Source organism: Aquarana catesbeiana, linkage group LG11, assembly GCF_042186555.1.
Source record: "Aquarana catesbeiana isolate 2022-GZ linkage group LG11, ASM4218655v1, whole genome shotgun sequence".
NCBI classification, from domain to species: Eukaryota; Metazoa; Chordata; class Amphibia; order Anura; family Ranidae; genus Aquarana; species Aquarana catesbeiana.
The window spans coordinates 274,078,165-274,096,211 of record NC_133334.1 but is presented as its reverse complement, the minus strand read 5'-3'; the positions used below and the strand labels follow the sequence as shown (position 1 = coordinate 274,096,211).

The 18,047-nt window shown below is 45.1% G+C and overlaps 2 protein-coding genes across 3 annotated transcripts in view; one reads left to right on the top strand and one right to left on the bottom strand.

Moving 5' to 3' along the window:
* Positions 1 to 5,385, top strand: part of KCTD19 (potassium channel tetramerization domain containing 19) — a 44,732-nt gene extending 39,347 nt beyond the window's left edge. Inside the window, exon 16 of the mRNA XM_073603901.1 lies at positions 5,066 to 5,385. Coding sequence (XP_073460002.1) covers positions 5,066 to 5,173 — 108 coding nt within the window. The 3' untranslated portion in view covers positions 5,174 to 5,385. The remainder of the gene's footprint in view (positions 1 to 5,065) is intronic.
* Positions 5,386 to 8,982: 3,597 nt separating this feature from the next.
* The window catches only part of PLEKHG4 (pleckstrin homology and RhoGEF domain containing G4), a 174,028-nt gene continuing 164,963 nt past the window's right edge, over positions 8,983 to 18,047 (bottom strand). Inside the window, exons 20-24 of one of the 2 annotated variants that reach the window (XM_073605844.1) lie at positions 17,740 to 17,856; positions 14,640 to 14,906; positions 14,327 to 14,550; positions 12,220 to 12,286; positions 8,983 to 9,354 (exon numbers count right to left, since the gene is read on the bottom strand). In XM_073605844.1, coding sequence (XP_073461945.1) covers positions 12,245 to 12,286; positions 14,327 to 14,550; positions 14,640 to 14,906; positions 17,740 to 17,856 — 650 coding nt within the window. In that variant the 3' untranslated portion in view covers positions 8,983 to 9,354; positions 12,220 to 12,244. The remainder of the gene's footprint in view (positions 9,355 to 12,219; positions 12,287 to 14,326; positions 14,551 to 14,639; positions 14,907 to 17,739; positions 17,857 to 18,047) is intronic. The other variant, XM_073605846.1, reaches the window with a different exon arrangement.

Below are 18,047 nucleotides of genomic sequence, written 5' to 3'. Positions count from 1 at the left end.
GCACGGAGGGACATCTGCCAGCTACAACACTTACAGCGTCACAGGAATTAACAGGAACAACTACCTCACTCAGGTACTGTAATAGCAACGTCAACCCCTACCTTGCTGTTTTACCACCCGTGCATCAGTCTCCCTCCCCCTCAAGTCTCAGGGACCCTCCTGCTTTTTTGTCCCACCACCACTCTTTGCCCTAGAACTTATCCTTGCACCTCAATATTGGGTGCACACACACCCCCAGCCAGGAGTGCAATGTCCTCCCTTCATTCGGAAGAGATTCGATCAGATACCCAGCGTGTAAACAAGCAGCTGAACTCAAATATATCAATCCTTATGGCAAGGGTTAACCCGAGGTGACACTTACAAAAGAGGACTCTGGACACTAGGCTTTCTTTTCCAGTAGTCCCCCCCCTTGCTGCCACTGTTCGTTTTACAGCGAAGTTTCGCCCTACTAGACACGGGTTTCTACATGGAACCCGCTATTTTTCAATTTCAATGCAACGTTTATTTTTTTATGTTCACAAGTTGGTTTCCCTGGTCTGCCTGGTCTCGACAAACTGCATTTGTTATACACTGGATGCATTGTCTACCCAGGCACTCTGGCGTGTTTTTACAATCCCAATCGAACTGTTCTGATTGGGTTGGTGTTTGTCCTATAAATCACTTACTGAAGAGTAACAGTGACAGGTGTTTATATGTACAAGGAATAATAATACAGCGAACTAGAGCTATATGCAACCTAGAAATTTGTCAAACCTGCATGGAGTTGGCTGTCCCGCCTCGCGGGGCCCACGGAAGTTGCTGGGAGACGCTGTGGACTCCCCCGATTTTGGGGCGGTCTGCGGCGCCCTGGACAGCGAACTCCTGGTATAGGCTTCTACCAGGGTAAACATTATGTCGGAAATTAAATGCATCACTTGGAATGTGAGAGGTATTAGAGCTAAAGCTAAACGGACTGCAGTCCTAGCTTTCCTCAAATCACAGTCGGCAGGCCTCATGGTACTGGTAGAAACCCACCTTACAGGCCAACTTCAGATGTCACTCAAGAAGCCCTGGGTGGGATGGTTGTATCAAGCTCCCTATACGGCTAACTCCAGAGGTATAGCAATATTGATAGCAAAAACAGTGCAATTTGTGTTGCTGACCCTCAGATCTGACCCCCAGGGCAGATTTTTATTTTTGCACGCCAAAATGAATGGGTTAGAAATACTTATACTGGCATTTTATGTACCCCCTCCCTTTCAATTCGGTGCAATACATGAAGGAATAGCGTTTATGTCCCAATTCCCTACCGTGCCTGCTGTGTGGCTTGGCGACTTTAATAATGTAATGAACAGGGAATTAGACCGTATCTCCACATCATCCCAAGTTGACCCCCCTCAGGCAGACACCAGATTTGGCAAAACCCTTACAGACCTGGCACTAGTGGATACATGGAGACATCGTAACCCGCTCACTAGGATATATTCATGCTTCTCTGCATCACATAATGCCATGTCCCGTATAGATTTGATTTTGATATCTCGCACTATCTTACCCTTACTGGGAGAGGTGGGTTTCAGTCCCCGTATTTTATCAGACCATGCCCCCTACTGGATTAAACTCAACATTGACTCACCCCCATCAACATACAACTGGCGATTGAATCCCTTCTGGTTGACGGCAATCCCAGACCTAGAAGAGGCTGTTGATGAGTGGGAGTTTTATTTCCAGACGAATAGGGGTACAGTACCCTTTGGCACAGTATGGGATTCTTTTAAATCCCACGCCCGCCTGGTCCTTTCCCACCGCATCTCACGTCACCGCAAGGCGTCTTCCCGAATCCTCCAACAAGCAGAACAATCTTTAATCGAAGCTGAAAAGAACTTCACAGATAACCCCTCACCGCTCACGGCAGATCTAATGAAACTGCAGGCTAGGGTAGTCAACAACCTGCACTTTGAAAAGGCTGATAGGAAAATCTATTATAGCAAACAAAGACACTATGAATGCGGGGAAAGGGCGGGCCGCCTGTTGGCGTATCTAGCACATCTAGATCATAGACCCCCTACGGTAGTTTCACTTCGGACCACTGATGGCAATCTGGTGACCGACCCTGGGCTGGTATCTGAAGAATTTCGGCTATTCTTTGAGTCTTTATATTCATCTACCGTGAATAACCCCACAGAGGAAATTATCTCACTACTGTCAGATATAGAATTACCTACCCTAACCCCAGCCCAGGTGGAGACATTAGAGGCTCCCCTTACTGAAATTGAAATAACCAAGGCGATCTCTATGCTCAGTCCATCCAAAGCTCCTGGTGCAGATGGGTTGCCCTTGGAATTTTATACGGCCTATAGTGAATGTTTAACTCCCAAACTTCATGAACTGTTCCAACATATATTTGATTCCGAGAGTTTACCCCCTTCCATGTCAGAAGCAAATATTGTACTAATCCCTAAACCGGGCAAGAACCTAGAATACCCAGAGTCCTATCGCCCGATTTCTCTTCTTCAATTGGACATCAAAATTTTGGCCAAGGCCCTGTCGCTCCGTCTGAATAGCGTGATCCATACATTGATCCATCCAGATCAAACTGGGTTCATGCCAGCTAAGAACACGGCGTACAACTTACGCAGACTTCACATGAATATCCAGGCCAACCATGATTCTCTAGGCTCCAGAGTCGTGGTGTCTCTTGACGCCGCAAAGGCGTTCGACTCTGTTGAATGGATATACCTTTGGGAATGCCTTGCCAAATTTGGTTTTGGGCCTAGGTTCATTAAATGGATCAGGTTGTTGTACCAGAACCCACGCGCCAGGGTCTTGGTTAATGGCAAAACCTCCACTTTTTTCCCTCTATCCAGGGGAACGAGGCAGGGATGCCCACTCTCTCCCCTGCTATACGCACTTGCGGTGGAACCCCTTGCCTCCTCCCTTAGGACCCACCCAGGTATTCGGGGACTGAGCAGGGGAAACATACTGGAAAAAGTCCGTCTCTATGCGGACGACATGCTACTATACCTATCGGACGCCGGCCCCTCCTTACAGGTGGCTCTAGAGGTGATCAAAAAATTTGGTAAATACTCGGGCTTAAAAATAAACTGGGATAAATCCCAAATCCTCCCACTAGACATAAGTGCCCCCACTGAACTGCAGGCCAACTCCCCACTTGTCAGAGTCAGTACCATGACATACCTGGGAATCGTGGTGACCCGCTCCCCGGAAGACTTTATTCGCCTTAACATAGAACCCTTAATAACTACCTTGAAATCCAAAACTCAAAGTTGGGCTAAATTACCACTTGGGGTGATGGGTCGGGTGAACCTAATTAAGATGGTGCTTCTCCCCAAGTTCCTATACGTCCTTTGGCACACCCCACAGTATATCCCATTAAGGATATTTAAATCCATCGAGACCATCCTTAACTCCTTTGTTTGGGGATCGAGCCGCCACAAATTGTCCTGGCAAGCTCTGAAAAACCCCTCGGAGTTGGGGGGACTGGCATTACCTGACTTCAACTTATACTATTTAGCGGCACAGCTATCCCACTTCTTCCACTTAGATAAGCATGATAAGGAACGATACCTATCCCTTATGAACTCTCCCCTAGGACATAGATTCACACACCCCTTCCAGATCCTATTTCGAGGTACTAGTAAAATAGATAATAAGAAAGGGTTGCTGTATCACCATTGCAGAGTATGGGAAGTGATACAACGAAAACTCAAAATACCAGCTATACACTCTCATACCCCTCTATGGAATAACCCGAGCTTGGGGGAACTGCTGGAGGTGCCGGGTCACGAATTATGGTTGGACCATGGAGTGGGGTTCTTGTCAGATGTTTATGCTGACAATACACTAAAATCATTCCAACAACTTAAGGAGGAATTCAACCTCCCTAACAATATGCATTTTCGTTACCTGCAACTCCGGCACGCCCTAAGAGCGCAATTTGGCGATGGTCCCCCAACGTTGGAACAGCTAGATGTGATCTATATTATGCTAGATTCAGACCATCGTAAACTGATATCAGGATTTTACAATTCCTTATTAAGACCCACAGCGGTGCACATTGCATATAGACTAAAAATACCCTGGTCTGAAGATATAGGCGAGTTGGAGGATGATGAATGGGAAGATGCCTTGGATACTTGCAAAAAAGTCTCCACAAAGTTATCAGACCGCCTTACACAACTTTACATTATGCACAGGACATACATGACTCCCCTCCGTCTGGCTAAATTTAAACCCAACCAGAACCCGCGGTGTCCTAGGTGTGACGGCTCCTCTAGCACTTTCTTCCATCTTCTCTGGTCGTGTCCAGCAATACAGGATTATTGGTCTCAAATTGTGAAATTTATCCACGACGAAATGGGTTCCCCCCTCACACTATGCCCCAAACAATGTCTGCTGGGAATATTCCCAGATCCTGATTCAGATAAATTTCATAAGATCTTTCTCCAAGAAACACTTTTCACGGCCAGACTACTGATAGCCAGGAAATGGCTACAGCCCATATCCCCGACACTTCAGGAATGGATTTTAGCCATAAATAATGTCTTACCGTACAAGAAAGAAATATATGTTCATAGGGGTTGCCCTGCAAAATATAGTAAAATTTGGGACACCTGGATAGGTAACGCCTCAACATGTAATGCATTAGCTGAATGAATACCCAAAATATACAAATTGATGAACATTATGGATATAATGGTTAATGAATATGCAATATTGACCTGTTGTACAACACATTGTTTTACTTAATACCACATACTATGCCTGTACACTTCCCCTGCTACCTCTTCCTATATATCGATGTCAAATGTATATTGATCAAACTGTTTAAATACCGCTGTCTAAATATGCACTGTATGCAACCTACTCTTCTAATAAAACACCACTTTGTTTTGGAAAAAAAAAAAAAAATAGGCAGGGAGGAGGCATTGCTTCCATGGATTGGATTTACGGATGTCTAAATGTACCCCTAACTGTTTTTAGGCAGAGCAGTAGAAAGTTTCCATACACAATACATAACTGTTCATATGTAAATTCAACCTATGATGGATTTTTATTTTTCCAGCTTACCCTGCCATATGCCAGGAGACTCAGCCAGTGCATTACAGCAATGCTCCAGAAGCGGTGTCACAAGTCTGCCTCGTGCTGTTCTCTAAGAAAAGTCCTGAGCTGATGCAACAGTTAAGTCAGATTCATGTGTTTCAAAAGGTTACAAAAAGGTCGTAGAAATGTTAGGATTGTTAAAGACAATTAGGTTCAAGCATAGAGCGAGAGTCTGGTTATGTTTAATGAGAATGTAACTTTATGAATTACTAAAAAAACAAACTGCTTTTTTTCTTGTGCCAAGTTTAATAATGGTGTGTAATAAATGGCATTGTTCTTTAAGGTGGCCCTTTTTTTTCAATCTATCTCAGTTAATATGACCCTATTGTGAAGTGGCACAAGGTGTTGGTACCTATGCGGTTCCAGTACATCCAGGGCTAGGTACAGTATGTTTAAACCAACTTTCCTGTAGATCGGAGATAAAGCAAGTCTTATCCTATCATGGGAATGCCTCAGCAACCTATTGCCGGGTACACCAGACATTGTGTCCCAGTACCAATCGATGAAAAGTTGGTGTTTTGGTTCCGGCATGTCCCAGGGTTCTGGGCCTCCTGGAGGACATAGTGAAAGCAGACAGATGCAGGAACCTGAAAGTATTTTTGTTTTCTTCTGTGGCTCCCCAAAAAATGCAGGACGCTCAATCCGCACATCTGTGTGCAGCTCAAATGTTACCTCTTAAAAAGGAAGTCAAGTCCCATTTATTGTTTGTACCTATAGGTAAGGCTATAATAAGGCTTACCTATAGGTACTGTAGATATCTCCTAAACTGGCGCAGTTTAGGAGATATTTACTGTATACATCGCCCATTACGTCATTGGTGCATGCGCTCTGAAGGAACGGCCACCTGTACCATTTCTTCAGAAGCCTGCGCCGTGACTGGTGGATGCGCGGGAGTGACGTCACGTGGCTACAGCCAGTCACACAGCCGGAGTCTGTGGACCCGGAAGGAAGACACACGAAGATGGATGCAGCCTCGAGCAGGGACAGTGAGGGCTTCGTGTTGCAGGTAAGTGTGACATAATGTGCTAGTATGTGTTGAATACTAGCACATTATGCCTTTACTTTGCAGGTAAGAAAAAAAGCAGTGTTTACTTCCTTTGCTGAAGCTTTTAAAGTACCATTCAGCTCCAGCCTGTAAATGTTGAACACAGAGCCTAATTGGAGTGCTGATTGCCACTTTATACAAGCTGCTAGCAGGCTTTCAACCAGCTCCAAAAAGTGCTGAAGCCTGCCAGCAGCTTATTAAGTGGCAATCAGCACTCCCATTAGGCTCTGTGTTCAATATTTACAAGCTGGAGCTGAATGGTACCTTAAAAACTTCAAAGCTTCCTGAAAGCTCCGTAGATGCCTCGTCAAAGCTTGCCGTTCACACTGCTCTTATACAAGCTGAAGCCCGTGTGAAACAGGCCAAAGTGAGGATTTGCATATTGCACACCCCTGTTCTGGAAGACATACTTTTTCAAAGCTCATCTTTGGGCAAATAAAAAATTATCCCTTGCAGTGGGGCTGACTCGCCACTGCAAGGGTTACTCGCTCGTTTATATCTAGGGGAACAATAAAAGGAAATAGACTTACTATGATCCTCCCCGCGGCTTCTGCACCCTCGCACTCCAGATTGCCGACATCAAAACCAGAGCAGGGTGTATAGCCCTGCTTTGGACATGAGGATGGTGGAAAGTCCACCACTAGATCATGGGGGGGGAGTGAAGGATCAGGTAAGTAAAACAATTTTGTCCCCTTGACAAAAACGAGTTATTAACCCTTGTGGTGTAGGCACAGCCCAACTTAAAGGGATCATTATTTTTTCTGCATGGAGTGGGGCTTTAAATGCCTATATTTCACTACTATCTGCTGTCAGTTTAATGCCTCCTCCCCAGCAGCACACAAAGGTCTTGATTTCCTCCCTTCAGCCACTGGGAGTGAGAGAAGGAAGCCCCTGTAGCTGGAGCTTTCATAGGGGTGAGAACTTCATCCAGGCCCCACATAACAGCGCTAGGCCATAATGAGAAAGGCTGAGCAAGTTACATGCTCTTCTATACCTGGACGTGTTAGTTTTTATTTTCTGTAGCCTGGCAGAGTGCCAGGATTGAAAGAAAAGTTAAAAGATGAATTCCAGGAATTCAGCTGATTTGTGTAAAAAAAAAAAAAAGTGAAGACACACTACGAGTTAAGTCCAAGGAGCTGCATGACATCTCCTGGGCTTATCTCCATTATTTACATGTCAGATTTATTGCTGTATTTCCAGGAGCCTGACACTGGTCTTTCAGGTGCAAGCATCTTCAGCATTAGAGTTGCGGCAACTGTTTTGCCTGCCCCTCCGCTCCTCCTGCCCAATCACAGAAGCCTTTGTATTATGTGAATTTATTCACAAAATACAAAGGCCTCTCTGAATGGGCTGCAGAGGGGGATGTGGGAACAGATTTGCTCTGTGTGCCTCTCACAGCCCTGAGTGTCAGTGTTTGTGCTCCAGCAGAGCCCACAGAGCTCTCAGATATAAATAATAGAGACAAGTCCAAGGAAGTGCATGACATCGTCTAAACCGAACTCATAGTGTGCCTTCACTTTTTACAAAGTGGCTGAATTCCTGGAATTAATCTGCTGTTGGAACGAGGGGGACATAGATATAAACTCTGCATGCGCAAAGTGCATATTTGCTTTGAGTTCATGGAAGGTATATATGCTAAAGTACCCCTAAAAATTGGACAGCAAGCAAAAGATCTAACCAACGCATGAACACAGGCACTTTGGGGTTGATTTACTAAAACTGGAGAGTGCAAAATCAAGAGTTTACAAACATGTTATACTTTCCTCCACTGTGCAGTTCGTTTTGCACTGAGTGGCCCCAATCACCGTCTTCTGGGGTCCCCCGGCGGCCCCTCCCCATATCAGTAAACGCCCTGGGAGAAGCACTCTCCCTGGGGGTTACCTTGCGGGCGGCGCTCCCGAGTCCAGCATTTGCATCTATTGACACAGAATGCCGGACTCGCCCCCCAGCGCCTTTGGATTTGATTGATAGCAGCACAGCCGTTGGCTCCCGCTGCTATCAATTTATCCAATCAAGAGCCGAGAACCCCGGGCTGAGAGGAAGAGCGTGTCTCCGCTGAGGGAACAAACAGACTCAGGTGAGTAAAATGGGCAGTGTCAGAAAATGTTTCACCTTAATGCATAGGATGCATTAGGGTGAAAAAAAAAAAAAAAAAACCACGAGGGTTTACAACCCCTTTAAGCTTTTAACAATAAGCCTACATTCACATTGGATGCCAAATCGGAGCCTCTTGCCGGAAACGGCACTGTTCGTATCGGTGTGGCGCCGCACCGATTTCCAAAAGTAGTTCCTGCGCTACTTTTGGTGACTTCGGGGGCGATTTCAATAGACACCTGTGCATGAACCCGCACCGATGTCTCTCAAATCGCCCCCGAAGTCCAACTGAAATGCTGGTTTGAAATCGTGCGACTTCAGCTGAACTCACACGATTTCAAACCCGCATTCACTGTGAACGTGGGCTAAAATCTGGAAGCTGATTGGTTTCTATGCACAGCTGCACCAGATTTTGCACTCTCCAGTTTTAGTAAATCAGCATGCGTGTGCATTTTTATGTCCCATGTAGACACCCCATTCAAATTTTGTAAGAACAAGACTCCAAATGATCTACTCGCCTGATTGGTGTGTCTGCACAGGTCCAAGGTTGGCCCATCGACATGTTTTGCTTTTTTTTTTACCCGGAATGAACAAATGAAGCATCAGCCCCCTTGTTGGGCTTTTTCACACACCAGATCTAAACACACACACAGGATGGAACTTATGAAAAGTTACTAAATAACCTACAAACTCAAATCTGCAAGAACTGAAATAAATCTGTTTATTCAGATTTCAGTATCTCCAGTAAATAAATTATTTCTAGTTTGGGAAAAAAAACTATAACAAAATATAAGACACTCATCAAAATTCCAGTTCAACATGAAAAAAAAAAAAAAAAAAAAAAAAAGGACATAAAATGTTATTTAAATACATATCTTGCAAAAATGTCTTCTTCAATAAACTTTACAAACTGTGCAGCTTAACGGGAAAACTCATCACCATGCAGCATAAGCACGGTGGCTGCTGGTATATTAAACTATATACAGGAATAGAGAAATATTACACATTAACAAGTCGCTAACAAAGCGGTTAGAACATAGAAACGTTGTTGGGATCCGGAGGCCTGGAGTTCAAATCCGGCAAATCTCAGATAACTGGAAACCTGTTCATACCTACAATAGAGGAAAGAGGGTCAGTGTGAGAGATTTAATCCCCCCATACTCACAGATCATGGCTTCTAGAGAGAGGGTCAGGCCACTAAGGTCATCACTAATAAGGTCACTGGTCCCCCAAAAAAGTGTCGCTAAAGGCTCGTACACACGATTGGGTTTTCCGACGGGAATTGTGTGATGACAGGCCGTTGGTGGAGAATACGACCGTTTGTACGCTCCATCAGACAATTCTTGGCCAACTTTCCGCTTACAAATGTTGGATGGCAGGTTTATAAATTTTCTGCGGATAACGGTCTGTTGTCGGATTTTCCGAGCGTGTGTACACAAGTCCGTCAGACAAATGTACAAACATGCATGCTCAGAATAAGTCCTCACCAAACACAACATTAGCAGGAGGTGCCCAAAGTGTGTAGCTAAAGAGATGAAAAACCACGCAGTACTTCACTACGTTCGTGTTTGTTGGCCGACAATTGCTTGCCATTTGTATGCAATACAAGTTCCTGGCCAACGCCCTTCGGACAAAAGTCCGACACTTTGTCTGCGGAAAATCTGATCGTGTGTACGACGAGGCTTTAGTATCTGATTTGTCCGCCAAAATCCCGCTAAAAATCGCTGATCACCGCTATTACTAGTAAAAATAAAAATGCCATAAAAATATCCCCTAGTTTGTAGACGCTATAACTTTTGCGCAAACCAATCAATATACGCTTATTGTGATTTTTTTTTTTTTTTTACCAAAAATATGTAGCAGAATACATATTGGCCTAAATTTATGAAGAAATTAGATTTTTTTTACTTTTTTTTTATTGAATGCGTATTATAGCAGAAAGTTAAAAATATCGTTTTTTAGTTTTTTTTTTCCCAAACGATCAGTCTTTTTTTGTTTATAGCACAAAAAAATTAAAAACCGCAGAGGTGATCAAATACCACCAAAAGAAAGCTCTATTTGTGGGGGGGGGGATTGACACATTTTATTTGGGTACAGCGTCGCACGACCGCACAATTGTTAAAGTAGCGCAGTGCTGTATCGCAAAAAATGGCCTGGTCATGAAGGGGGGGGTAGTTAATCTTCCAGAGCTGAAGTGGTTTAAACAAGCTGCTTGTTGGCTTTGGCAGTACTTGTGGCTTATCGAAAGCCTGTGTTGACAGTTGGCATTCATGTCAGAACTGCTTCTCCCCCTTTTTCACCTTAATGCAGAGAATGCATTAAATTGAATGATCACAAAACTGTCTCTTCCTGGTTCAGTGGGCGGGCCTTCCGATGATGTGCCGATAGACCTGCCCCCTTCTCCTTTTTCTGAATGGAAGGCCATGCCTCCCGGGACATGGGATGTGCAGATCCAGGGAGGCACAGCGGCCAGTGTGCACGTCATTCACCTAGGGTGACCGACGTGCATGGGGAGACAGGGCTGGACATTTTTTCCCAAAAAACAACCAACCCCCAAAAAAGTGGGATGGAAGTAGTGGAATGGGGTAAAGGTCGTCTTTAAAGTGGATGTAAACCCAATGTCATCCTTTCTAAACTACTTCCATAGGGGTTATCTATAAGGATATACATGCCTCCTGCATGTATCTTTACCTGTCAAATGTCTCCCCTCTGTCTGTTATGAGACCCGATAAACTGCAGATTCTGTGGGTGGGCCTGTTGTCTGGAGCTCGGTGGGTGGAGTCGTGATGTCAGTAGACTCCCCGCCCACCTCTACACTCCCCTTGTCAATATGCATTTTCTCCTGTGTATTTCTAACGCTGAACTTCTGCTATGATCTCTAAGAGCCCTTGCACACTGGGGCGGTTTGCAGGCGCTATTGCGCTAATAATAGCGCCTGCAAACCGCCCCGAAAGTGCCGCTGCTGTCATCCCAGTGTGCAAGCCCCGAGGGCTTGCACACTGGAGCGATGCGCTGGCAGGACGGTAAAAAAAGTCCTGCCAGCAGCATCTTCGGAGCGGTGTGTATACCGCTCCTTTACCGCTCCTGCCCATTGAAATCAATGGGACGGCGCGGCTATACCGCCGGCAATGCGCCTCTGTAGAGGCGCTTTGCGGTGGTATTTAACCCTTTCTCGGCCGCTAGCGGGGGGTAAAACCGCCCCCACTAGCGGCCGCATACCGACGGTAAAACGCCGCTAATAATAGCGGCGTTTTACCGCCGACGCCGCCCCCCGCCCCAGTGTGCAAGGGCTCTAACATCCAGTGAAAAGACAGGAAAGTAACCACATGACTTCAGCATGCCTAATCATGCTGAGGTGTGGAACAGCCAATCCTGGCAGAGCAGTAGAAGAGTGGGGGTGGGAATTATAAAATAATGCATGTCTTAGGCTAGTGCACGAGATATGTAAATCACCTGTCACTCACAGCAAGGGGAAGGATTTGACAAAGTTTTCCTCTGTTTGTCAAGTTTTATCTCACTGAACAATAGAAGAGGATTGCTCAGAGATGGAGTAACTCTTTGTGGCAAGACTGGGCTCAAATGATAGGAAATCTTATACTCTTTAGTATGATATCAAAAAAAATAATTTCGGGTTTACATCCACTTTAAAAGGTTAAAAAAAAAAAAAAACCTTAAGGCTTTAGAACCAAGCAGCTCAAAGCTTGCTGTACACCCTGAACAAGGCCTAAAACCCCATATAACCTCCGCCCCAAGCTCTTACACACTACGGCAGGATGTATTGTATGTTCCAATGATCTAGGTATATTCCTATAAGACCGCCTACTGCTGTAGTAAAAATAGTTTTTTAATAGTCTGTACAGTTTATTAGGCACCATAGATACAAGATTCAGTGATGGTAACAAAACACATAGATAGATTGTGGTCCCAGGAAGAGGACACCATACCAAGTCAGCTAAAAGCAGAAAAGGAACACTTACTGGAATACGGGTTTTAGGAAGGAGATCAGACAATGGTGGAAGGACTGAGGGAAATGTGGCTTTGATTCTGAGGAGAGAAGCAGCTATTAGTGAGCAATTAGACTTTCAGCCCCTGAAAATGAAAGTGGTGAGTTCAGTGCGAGGTGTTAGGAACGGTCAGCAATGCGTCCTTTTATACTGTTACATGGTGCTTACCAGGGGATGAGGATTGATATATTATACACCAACATGGTGCACAAATTAAAAAGGATTACAACACATAACCCACGAGGCTAACACTGCCTGGAAACACATTACATCCACAATATACAGCATTATTCAGTTCAATGCATGCAGAAGGTTGTTTTTTTTAATTTTTTTTTTTTACCCTTAAAGCAGAGTTCCAGGCCACAGAATGATTTTTTTCTTTTTTTTTTTTTAACAGTCATCCGTCACACTTCATTTGTAACGTAAATAAAATATATCTATGTTTGCTAGTGTATATGAGTCATATAATTTTTTTTATACTTAAAGTTTATAAAATCCTCTTCTGGCCCTTGCCATGATGAGTGTGGGCATATGAAGCCCAATCGCAACCTCTTCCTGGATAGGCCATCGAGAGGTGCATGCTGGGTAACCAGCATGCACCTCTCGATCTTGCGCATGTGCGATGCTCCGGCGGACGTAGATTTTCTTTCTCACAGTACTGCCCACTGCCTCCTGGGAAATGATGACTCACATGTCCCAGGAGCACAGGTGAGGGAGGAAGTGATGTGGGAGCACCGCGGACCCGGAAGTGGCAGATTAGGAGCCACCACCTAGCAACAGGGCATTTCTGGTGAGTTAAAAAAAATTTTTTTTATAGTAATAAAGGACTCTGAAAATGTAAAAGAAAATTTGTGGGTGGAACTCCGCTTTAAATGCATAAAGGTGAAAAAAAAAAAAACTTCTGCCTTTAGAACCACTTTACCTATATCTATGTATACATGTGAATGGGGTCTGTGCGTATAAATAAAAAGTACACTATCCCTGTATATATTAATTTTTTAGAGTTAGAATGAAAAGATCTCCAAGTTTCGCATATATAAAATGCTTCACCAGGATCCATGTGTCCTTTTTTGGAGAAGGATATGGAAATCAATACATAATCAACAATAGAAAATACAATATAACATTATTATATATAAACAAATAAATCCATCATAGGGGGGGGGGGGGGGGGGACGGGACTCCAACTTCTTTCTTCCTCTCACACTTCTAATAGATTTATTACATTGTTTGTATATAATGATGTTATATTGTATTTTCTATTGTAGATCATGTATTGTTTTCCATATCCTTCTGCAATAAGGACACATGGATCCTGATGAAGCACTTTATCTATGCAAAGTGCATATAAATCAGGATATGGATTTGGTTCTAGGATGTTAGAGTATTAATAAAGCTGTTTGTATTTTTTTCTATAAAATTGCGTTGAGTAACACTTATTATACCCTCTACTCCAATCTCCTGTTTAGAAGCTTGGAGATGTTTTCATTCTACCTTTATACAATTTAACTTGCCTGCGCCAGTAATATGGAGCCTGCTGGGAGAAGTATAGTAAAAATTGTACATCCAATGCTTGGGCAGATACACCTCCCCCCCCTCATTGACAGGTCAGATCACAGCCTATTGCCAGCAATGGGAGCGTCCCAAATCGGTGTGACGCCGACTTTACAGCGCCGCACCGATTTCCAAAAGTAGTTCCTGCACTACTTTTGGCAACTTCAATAGACATGAACCTGCACAGATGTCTTTCAAGTCACACCCCGCCACCCCCCCCCTGAAGTCGGACTAAAATACGGCTTTGAAATCACACGATTTCAAAGCCACGTTCAATGTGAACGAGGGCTCCAGGACAGAAGGGCAATGTGCTCACCGCACAGCATGAGAAAAGCTTCATCTGCCACATGTACTAAATGGGTAATTAGCATGCATGCTGATGGTTGCATGTGACAGAACCCAATTAACAAAGTATATTTAAAAAAAAAACAAAAAACACACCTATACATTCCCTTTAAATGACATCAGGAGTAACAAATTATTGCAATATGTACCGTATGTGCTACAAGAAAGTACTGGTACTTACTGCAGAAATGTACTGCCGGTTGAGAAACCTGGATTTTTCCACGACCGGGGAGACGACGCCAGAACTGCTCCTCCTCTCAGGAAAGGTGTACTGGGCTGAGGGGTCGCAGGGAGAGGTAGCATCTTCCGAAAGATTGTCCTGGGGAATTCCAGAGACACAGCCGCTATCCGATCCGCTGGAGCCGCCTCCAGACATGCATTGCGAAGACTCCGAACTCTCTGTAGCTGGAAATGAACACAATCTTATTACCTATTCCCCTAAACCTGCTTGTTACAAAAAAGGTACAACATTGAAGCCGTAGCACCACACATACTCATGGAAGGCTGACTGCAGCTTGTCTCGTTCTCCAGCTCATCTTCCTCCAGGCAGCTGCTGGTCTCAAAGGGCCTGTTGGCAGAAAGAACTCCAGGCAGAAGGGTCTGGTTCACATACATGTGCAGGTTCAGAGGTCCCAACAATGAAGCAGAGGAGGGTCCACAGGCAGAAGGCACAGAGTTGCAAGTGATGGGTGCCTGGGTCCTTTTATAAGGGTCCGAGTGGTCAAACAAAGATACGGCGATGGAGGCTCGAGTTCTGGCCCCTGAAAACAAGGAAATGGATTAGATTGATAAAGCAAAGATTAATGGACTCCTGGTTCTTGGCTTAAAGGGTTAGTTCAGCTGTACCCAAAGCTGCCTATGCAGGTAAGAGGCGATTAGATGAAAACTGTGCAGTTGAATAATACCCTTGCTATGGGTGTAGGGCCCATTTGAGTACCTTTCAAAGCCTGGCTGAAAACTCCCAGAGATGGCATCATCCAATGTTAAAGATTCTCCCAGCCATTACTGGCAAAGGTGAACCCAACTCTTTAAAACCCAACTGAAGCCAGGGAAACAACACCAGGTTTATCTGACTAAACACATAACCACCTCTTTCTCCATAGTTGTCCTTTCACTTTCCTCTTTACAGCAGTTGTGTGGCAACCACTGGATTGCTAAGTGAACTTAAAGGATAAATTCACCTTTCTGATCATGTTACACCCATATTTTCAGACTCCAGACCTGCACCCCTGATCCCCTTCCCTTCCTGCAACAGCAGGCGGGGGATCTGCTTCCCGCACCCACTGTCACAGCCCCATCATTCATTCACAGTGATCTATAAAATGAGAGAACTACAAGTACCAACAGCCACTCTGGCTAATGGCCTGTAGTACTCAATGAACTGCGAGGGGGCACCGATGAGCGCCCTCGTAGTTCATTTGCAAGCCCTGCAATTTGAAAACAGTCAGTCCGTATGAAGGTAGGGGCTGTAGTGTATGGGGCAATGTTTCCCAAATCCAGTCCTCAAGTGTACCCCCCCCCCCCCCCCCCCCCCAAACAGGTCATGTTTTCAGGATTTCCCTCAGATGAAACAGCTGTGGTAATTACTAAGGCAGCGAAACTGATCAAATCACCTCTGCAAAATAATGGAAAGCCTGAAAACATGGCCTGTTGGTGGTACTTGAGGACGGGAGTTGAGAAACATTGGTGTAGGGCAGGGATATGCAATTAGTGGACCTCCAGCTGTTGCAGAACTACAAGTCCCATGAGGCATAGCAAGACTCTGACAGCCACAAGCATGACACCCAGAGGCAGAGGCATGATGGGACTTGTAGTTTTGCAACAGCTGGAGGTCCGCTAATTGCATATCTCTGGTGTAGCGCTTGTCTGAAGGAGCCCGACATTGCACCCCTGGTCCACTGATCACAGATGCATTGCAGGCTTTCGGGGGGGGGGGGGGGTTGGAGAAATGCACATTTGTTTCCTGCAAAAATTTGTGCATTTATTATATTTTCCCAAAAGGTGAACTCGCCCTTTAAATGGGGAAGTGAATACTTCCATGTGTTGCTCCCTCATAGGCTGGATGAGCGTGATTTCACTCCTTCACTGGCAAAGTACAGTGTGCAGTGTTACAGACAGTGAGGAACCAACACTTACCTCATCAACCTGGTGAGGAAGCGACACGTGGAAGCAAGTGTGAGTATTTTGTGGCAACGTTTCGTGATCCTGTCGAGGAAAAGCTCCTGCCAGTCACAGGATTGATGGTCCTTACACTGAATAAGCCTTTGTATTTATCAATTAACTTCAGTCACAAAAAGCTCATTCAAATATATTCCTCAATAGCCACAAAAGGATACAAATCCATTTAGTGTGCACCATTTGCCTTTGCAAAGTTGGGTATTAACTTGTAAAAGTAGCAGTGACATCATCACTGTGCTACATACAGAATGTGCATAAAACTACAGGAAGGGGGCGGAGACAAGACCAGTCCCCAAAACAAGGAGAGCGAGAGAGTGTAGAGCTGTGGGATGGGCTCAGCAGGCTCCACCCAATACAGGCTGCCTGCAGAAAACTACAGGAAGGGGCGGAGACAAGACCAGTCACCCTGCACAAGGAGAGAGCAGAGCTGTGGGAGGGGCCCAGTAGGCTCCACCCAATACAGGCTGCCTGCAGAATACTACAGGCGGGGGCGGAGACAAGACCAGTCCCCAAAACAAGGAGAGAGAGAGAGCAGAGCTGTGGGAGGGGCCCAGCAGGCTCCACCCAATACAGGCTGCCTGCAGAAAACTACAGGAAGGGGCAGAGACAAGACCAGTCACCCTGCACAAGGAGAGAGCAGAGCTGTGGGAGGGGCCCAGCAGGCTCCACCCTCTACAGGCTGCCTGCAGAATACTACAGGAGGGGGCGGAGACAAGACCAGTCCCCAAAACAAGGAGGGAGCGAGAGAACAGAGCTGTGGGAGGGGCCCAGCAGGCTCCACCCAATACAGGCTGCCTGCAGAAAACTACAGGAAGGGGCGGAGACAAGAATAGTCACCCTGCACAAGGAGAGAGCAGAGCTGTGGGAGGGGCCCAGCAGGCTCCACCCTATACAGGCTGCATGCAGAATACTACAGGAGGGGGGCGGAGACCAGACCAGTCACCCTGCACAAGGAGAGCAGCAGTGAGCGGTCTTTATTACAGGAAGTCTCACACTGGATTACTGCACAGATCTGGGAGAAATACACAAAGCTCACCGAGATCCAAGAAGAGTACACACACGATAAATGTGTATTTACAATGTTTGCTTATCCCCAAATTCTGATTTAAAGACCGGTTACTAATGTGAGAATAGAAGTGGAGTTGATAAAGTTCACGACATTCCTGTGGATTTTGTACTGCCTGTAATAACATTCTTACCAAAATAACTTTCCTATTTGATCAAGCTGTATTGTGGGTCTTTTTTTTTTTTTTTTTTGATCTCTGGAGCTAGAGGGGGAATGTAGACATTTTCTGCTGCGCTCGTGAAGGCGTTGTTGATATTAAATGGTAGTACTTTCAAAGGGAAAGATAAATTAAAAGATGATCATGTGAGTCCCGCTGCCTAAAGAGGTAGAGAGGGAACATCATGTCTTACCTCTGCCTTTCATGATGTAATCAATAGCGCGGTTGTTTATGGCTGCGTCACTTGGCTTTATGTCCAAGAACGGCTTGTTGCCAACACCCATAGAGACCATTTCCTGCATGCGGATCTCTGGAGAGGGAATAACATTTATGAAACATTAAAAATGCTTTACAACTCAATTATAAGCGTGTTATGTTGTTGTCAATGAGAATCAATGTAGGAAGTAGTTTACACGGTTTATAGATTGCTGCAGTGCAGCCATATCCAGCATAACTCCTGCTCTATGTCACAATTCCTTGTAATCGTGCGCCTCTGTTTGT